We start from the raw sequence: 7,312 nt of genomic DNA on the forward strand, positions 1-7,312 counted from the left end.
ATTCCTACCGTCTGTATCCCTCCCATATCCCTGAGCGACCCTAAGCCCGTTATGCGCTGCTCCTGGGGGCCACAGACAGCACTGGTACGGGTCGGAGTCGATCTGGGGGAGGGGGAGGGGGGTATTATGTCTTCGCTGCTTCACAGAGATATGACAATGGGGGGGGGGGGGGGGGGGGCATTATGGATCATAGAGAATGCACCATGCAAGATCCTATCAATCAGCTTCGCGTTTGAGCTCCACATATTGCCTAACAGTGTGAATGGATCCATTTTCTGGGTTCTTAATGACCACAGTCAATCTAGCAATGCACTGTCTCAGCCGGCTGAACTGCTCGTAAGGAAAAGCACCATTACGGGCTTCAGTTACAGATGCCAAGGAGATTAGACAGAAGTGATCAGCAGAGCATCTCGGAATTGGAGCATTGCACACTCTCCGTCACTTTGTTTTTTTCAGTAACCTCCCATTACTCAACCCTTCCATCCAAAACACAAATTTCATACTTGGTTCTGTTAATATCACCAACAAATGCAAGCAAACTTTCCACTTTGCGAAGGTGAAATCTTCTAAGAGATTACATCCGTTAGAAGATTTATCACACGCCTAAGTCTGTGAATTAATGTCACACCCTCTCACATTTCATACCTTCAAAGAGTACCTGTCACACTGACCATACCAAATTAAGCCTTTCCCACATACACTGAGGTACCGCACAAGGGTCTTTCTTTTTTCTTTTTTTTACTTTCTCACTAAAACACTTGTGTGCTATATTGGCAGGAAGACAATTTTCACATTACTGTTATTTACTATTTGTTTTACATATCGACTTTCTCACTTCAATTTTTTTCATTTGTCAATTATGTTATAATTAAGCCTTCTTTTTTCCATCTCTTTCAGTAACCATGACAACTGAACACAAAGCATATGACACATTCCCAACTATCTTGAGATCAGTTTGCCTTTTATCATCTGTCTTTTTATGTCTGTTAATTGAAAAATATTCAACTAAATTTTACTTTTACGGCACTTATTTCAATAGAAACGGTCGCATAGCAGGCCTGAGATCTGGGATGTTTCATGTGGTGCTGTGGAAGGAGGGACAGGAGGCATTCTTTAGAAGACAGCAGAAGATACTGAACTATAGTTAGACATATAGTGGTAACCGCTTACAAGACTCATTTATTGTTTTGTCCGTTAACATGATAGTCCATGAGGAAAGACAAGCCTTCTGAGACGTCTTGGTGACACTGCACTTTGTATTCCTGAGACTAACCCTGGTATTCCCTTTAGTCGCTGTGGATACGAGTGTGTGCTATGTGGCTGTAATGTAACAGGTGGGCAGAGCACCTTCACAGTAACATGGTAATGTGCACATGAACATAAAAAAGGGAGAATAAACATGATATTTAAAAAATAATGGGCTGGGTTTGTGTTTGAATACATGGCAATTAATCCACCATCTTTAGTAAAGTTTTTATTTCATGTACAATTATCTTAATTAATTTTTGGTGTTAAATGTTTAAAATAATTAAGCCATTAAAAATAATAGACAAATGTAATATAACTCATAAAATGACAGGATGTACGAAATTCAATCTCACACTTTGGCTTTGTCTACAACCACTCATGCATTTTATGCTCTTCTGCTGACACCTAGTGGCCAGATCTCTACATGGCAAGAATAAATAAGCAAAAGTGCTTCAAAAGCATTTCTGTCTATAAATAATGTCCACAATACCTATAACACATCCCAAATAATTTTATTCCTCTTTTCTCCCATTTTCTAATAAAATATCATTTCTTGTTTTCCACAAATTTCCAATAACTATTCCTAAAAACAGAAGAAGTCCGAGATTACGGTTGGAGACAAACTTCTTCCAGCAGTCCTCAGGCTTGTTGATGTCTAAGGTGTAGATCTGTGGGACACAAAGAAGCGTGGATATCAATCCTGGAACAACTCTTACAAGCATATAAAGAAAACAGGGCAATGCAAGTTTGACTTTAAAGACAGCAATACCCCACAATGCCTGCATAGCGCTACTGTGTGGTGTTATACTGCAGAGTGATTATATTCCCTATCAGCTCTCAATGCACCCCCACATGCCGATTTGCAGAGCAGATACAGTAATTTAGGCCATTTCATGTGTGATGGCAACGGCACTGTTCGTGCAGCCGAATGAGTATTCACCATGTAGTGTGTGTGTGTGTGTGTGTGTGTGTGTGTGTGTGTGTGTAGTGTGTGCATTAGTGTGTGTGTGTGTGTGTGTGTAGTGTGTGCATTAGTGTGTGTGTGTGTGTGTGTGTGCTGACACTGCAGCGCTGTGCTCTGCTGTAACATCACACCTGGCGGGAGAGGTGAAGGGCTGCCATGGAAACGGCGGCGTAGTACGGCAGGGTCTGCTGGGCGTTGACCCCCGTGAGCACCAGCCCCCCCAGCATGGCCCCGGTGAAGCCGCTCAGCCACAGCTTGGTCTGCTCCCCAAACCTCAGAGCGGTGGACTTCACCCCGACCAGGACGTCATCGGCCTTGTCCTGAGAAACATGAGAACGAACATGGAACCCAGGGAAGAACACTGCAATCCACCAAGCACTGAGGAGAATAGTAGTAATCTGCTTGGGCTGCTTTGTTTTCGCATTCATTACAAGGTTGTGTCTTCCCCTAGAATATTCACGAGGAAAGGGTCGAGAGACACTGTTACGAAATGGAACATCTATGCTAAACACGATCAGTACATGCCCTGAGTCACATGTTCATCCTGGTGTCACCAGCTGTATATGAGTACTCAGCAGCACACTACAAGCACTAAAGAGAGCTCGACTCAGCGACAATCTCAGATATGAAAGCTGTGATCCAGTGCATTCTGGGACATGTCTGACTGACCTGATGGGCATAGATGGTGTCGTACACCAATGTCCACATCACCCCAGAGAAGTAGAGAGGCAGGCAAACTGACCAATCACAGGACCCCTTCACAGCAGACCAGCCCAGCAGGGCTCCCCAGTTAAAGGCAAATCCTGAAAAGCAGGTGCGACTATCACAGGTCTTCCAGGGTGGATGCTGCTCTTAGCCAGCTACACTACACATGAAAACAATCTCAACGTGTCACTGAGGTAGAAGAGCTGTACGTAAGGACATACCCAACACAATCTGGGGCCAGTACGTGATCCTCTTCATCAGAGGATAACTCACCACCAGTGACAACGAAGCAGCACCAAGGGCGATGCTGCAAAAAGCAGCAAAAAACACAACAGCGTTTAAAACACATCAACACGCACCGGCTGGGGAACCCCACCTGCAGGTCACAGCATTTCACTGACTGGGGAACCCCACCTGGCAGGTCACTCACCTGTAGTAGTTGAGAGACAGCAGCACAGCCAGCGCTGAGGTCAGCTGGACCCCGAGGAAAGAGAGAGCTTGCAGCTGAGAGATCTCCCCGGAGGCGATTGGCCGACTGGCTGTCCTGGTCACCTGACAAAGCCACACAGGTTAGGAGCTCTGAGTCCCCACGGCAACCCTCAGAGCAGGGGGGGGGGCTTCTGTGGTCATTAGGACCTTTGAGAACAAACACACCCTTGAATATCTCCTACAGAGAATGTTAAGCTGAAAGCAAACGCAATCACAAGGCCCCATCTCCACATCACAGCAGTCAGGCTCCAGCAGTCACAAACGAGGAGTCAAAATAAATGCTGGTGATTTTGTAATTACAGACTAAAGCACATGCAGCGCAGCTGCAGAAGAGCTTAGTTTAACAAACTATCTGCGGCTGGGGTGGGGGCTGGGTTTCACTGCAGCCAGTCTGATCAGACTTGGCAATTTAATCATGCCTGGAAGATGCAGAATTGCTACATGCACATTTCTGGCACCTCAATAATGTCATCAAGCATTTCATTTCTGAGTAATCTTCATTCTCAATGCTTTAATATCTTAGAGGTTCTACTGGACATTATTTAACAATCACCCATCTAAAAAATGAATATCAACGCAGCACTTGTGTCATTGTACATAAATGATTTCGTCCCTGGCAGAGGTACCTTCTTGTCGAAGTCCTTGTCCCACATGTCGTTGATGGTGCACCCCGCGCCCCTCATCAGTACGGCCCCCGTCCCAAACAGCATGAGCATGGCCAGGTCAGGCAGGCAGCCGGGGTCAGCCGCCAGAGCAATGCTCCAGGTGCAGGGCAGGTACAGCAGCCACGTCCCTGCAGCAAACACACTCAGTCAGCCAATAACAATGCTCCATGAGCAGGGCAGGTAGAGCAGCCATGTCCCTGCAGCAAACACACTCAGTCAGCCAATAACAATGCTCCATGAGCAGGGCAGGTAGAGCAGCCACGTCCCTGCAGCAAACAGACTCAGTCAGCCAGTAACATCTCCCTCCTCATCATCATCCTCAAATCTACCACTGCACGCCTGCTTCGGTTTTTATTTACACTATTTTATGTGTGTCCTGGATCTAATAATGTTTACATATGCTTCCAATGTTTTGATTATTTCAAACCTTAACGAACCAGCAAAGTTGAACAAGACTTTAAATACAGTAATGGAAATTTATGAGATGCTTTATGAAGTGTACTGAAAATTCAACTCAAATAAAAATGCAACACAACGCCTACAAAACTGTATTTCTACAAACAAAACAAAAAAAACCCTGCTTTTTAGCAATGCCGACACTTAAGTGACTCACCGATCGGTTTGTCCAGTCTCATAAGCCGGAGGTAGGGCTGAACAGCCACCGGTGCAGAGTTAACGATCCCGGCAGCAGACAGGCTGAACGATCGTCTCTCACCAAGACCAGTGTCCAGTTTGGACAAGAGGTGTGACCACGAGCCTTGCGTGCGAAAAGTGGAATTAAACAAACTTTTCCCCTGGGTTCTAAACACCCCATTTTCCGTCTCTCTGTTTCTGGGTCTGTGGTCGATTGAAAGGCAAGAGAAGCAAGTTCCAGGGTGAAATCTTCTTAAGAAGAGGAGAGAGAGCCGTGTAGATTTAGGAAGGATCATAATATCTGTTCTTCAAACTCCTCATTAGAAGACCTGTCAAACCTGAGATGAAGGGAAACAGGCAAACCAGCTTACATTCTAAGTCTTTTTTTTGTAAATGGGAGCTGTTTTACAATGGAGCAACCGCACACATTCTGTCAAAGAAAGTGCTTAGCAGGACATTTCCTCTGTCTCTTCGTTCGACTGCTGGCTTTGGGCTTTCCTCGTATTTAAAAAACTTTCTGAAAATGACAGCGACTTTGTCCGTTTGAGACTAATACATAAAAGCTGGTTATTGTAAAAACATTAGACTAAAATTTACATTTATAAATGACCATTAATCGAACTAGCTGTTCTCGGATAGCCAACTGTCTTATGCTTTATGTGCGAAAGGGAAGACTAACGATAACTTCGTATTTACAACTGTTTACACAAACAGGGCTCGTTTTTAATTAATTAATTAAAAGTGTCTATATACAGTTTGTACTCTGGTAAAGTTAGACTTACAGTAATAGCAGAAGAACGTAAGTGACTTCCGTAAACACCACGTGAGTTACGTGCATCTTCCCTCAGAAATGTGGACGGCTACCTTTGGTTCCGCCTGAAGGGCAACGGTTTTCCCCCTTGCTACGAGCAGAAACAAAGTTTAATTCATATTTTACATAACGATTACGTTCAATTAAGTTATGCATTACATCTATTATACATGCATAACACGATGTAGTTCGAGCTTCCACTTTAACATGACCAAATATCGACAAAAACCTTTTTTTATGAATGCCTGCCAGTGCATCATAGGCATGACTGAGCATGGTTTTTTAAATAATACTTTCAAGGTAAAATCCTGCGTAGTATGCCTTTAACGTAGAAAATGCATGTGTCGACTGTACAATATGCAGGCTGATTCTCATGGAGTTCTGTCATCGCATTTTTCACAGTGTCTCATCATAGAATGTGAAATTGTGCCCTGGAGGCTTAAACAAGAATTTTTCAATTCCAGATGCAAAGGACACTATCAAAGACCTTCAGCATAACATATGTGACAACAGAAATACAATACAGCATGCGTTATCTGTCTCTCCTGCAAACCCATCATAGCTTCTATGTCTCCAGATGTCTCTGCGTTGCGTGCTTTAATACATTTTTTACACTGTATCATATATTCTAGTAACGTGTGCATTCATCTATTGTGTCATCCATCGGTTTTTAATACAACCTTGAACAATGTTCAACAAGTTGCCGTCAGTCAATGTCTCATGAAACGCTATAGGACTGCAGAGGCACACGGGCCCTTTGGATAAATGCCCTGTCAGAAACATGCTGAGCTGTAATCCAATGAAATGGTGCAATGCTAATGCTATCAGCCAGAGGGGAGCCTGCGGCAGGATGTGTGATTCATTAATAACTGAACCCCTCTTTCCAGCCCTCCTCTCTGCTTCACAAAGCGTATGCAGCTGCCCATACCTCCTTCATAATGTTCATAATGCAACTTGCTCTTCTTTCTTTCATTTCTCTTAGTTATAATGGCTCCATATGGGGAATATGAGAACACATTCCTGGCCTTTAGGTCCCCAACATGTGCTGTATCAGTTTATCACTGCACGACTGAATACGTTTATGTACTTTTTTTAAATATAAAACTTATTTATATGAATCTAAATAAATTAATTCGTTTAAATATTAGTTTAAATCTTAGTTGTCCATTTTAGTTATTTTGTAGAGTATTTCTGAAATAGCTGCTGATGTCTCTCATTGTCCTTTCAGAGACATGTACTATGATATCAACACAGACTAGCAGAAAATAAGATGAAAGCCAAGACCCTTCACCGGCTGCAATTATACATGATGTCCACAAGGGGGTATGTGTCTCTCATCGCAGTGCTGCGACTCAGCTCCTAAATCTAATCTGAACAGGCAGACAATAGCTGGATGGTTAGTGAGACCCCTCTCCTGCTGTGGCAATGGTAGCTGCCAACAGACAAAGTGTGGAAAAGGTAACAATGACTATTCCAACTGCTAATCTTCCTTCGAAAATAAAGATGTGTCTACATGCATAATTTTACTTTTATAAATTTAATTTAGGGGAAATATTTTTGAAGCGACAGACAGGCTACAGTGGTTTATAAAAAGGTTTTGATGTTCCCAGTGAGCAACATCATAGATTGTGTTAGATGATTTGACATCCTTACCAGATGAGTATTTTAAGAGAACATTGTGTTCTAGGCCAAAAGCATCACTGAAGCATTGCCTACAGTGCCTTTTCACCGCTTAACAGCCAACGCAGCCGTGATGTGAACCAGGAATATTTCAGTGAATGGCTCAGTGAGCAGAAT

General features: G+C 43.4%; 1 protein-coding gene across 1 annotated transcript; it reads right to left on the minus strand.

Moving 5' to 3' along the window:
- Positions 1-1,161: 1,161 nt before the first annotated feature.
- On the minus strand, positions 1,162-5,577 carry coq2 (coenzyme Q2 4-hydroxybenzoate polyprenyltransferase). Its single transcript, XM_035435673.1, has 8 exons — positions 5,487-5,577; positions 4,685-5,042; positions 4,033-4,199; positions 3,348-3,469; positions 3,139-3,224; positions 2,882-3,015; positions 2,344-2,532; positions 1,162-1,916 (listed from the first exon to the last, which is right to left on the minus strand). The coding sequence occupies exons 2-8, from the start codon at positions 4,998-5,000 to the stop codon at positions 1,761-1,763; spliced, it is 1,170 nt and encodes a 389-aa protein (XP_035291564.1). The 5' UTR covers positions 5,001-5,042; positions 5,487-5,577; the 3' UTR covers positions 1,162-1,760.
- Between the last annotated feature and the right edge of the window lie 1,735 nt (positions 5,578-7,312).

Source organism: Anguilla anguilla, chromosome 10 (assembly GCF_013347855.1).
Source record: "Anguilla anguilla isolate fAngAng1 chromosome 10, fAngAng1.pri, whole genome shotgun sequence".
In the NCBI taxonomy this organism is placed as follows: domain Eukaryota; kingdom Metazoa; phylum Chordata; class Actinopteri; order Anguilliformes; family Anguillidae; genus Anguilla; species Anguilla anguilla.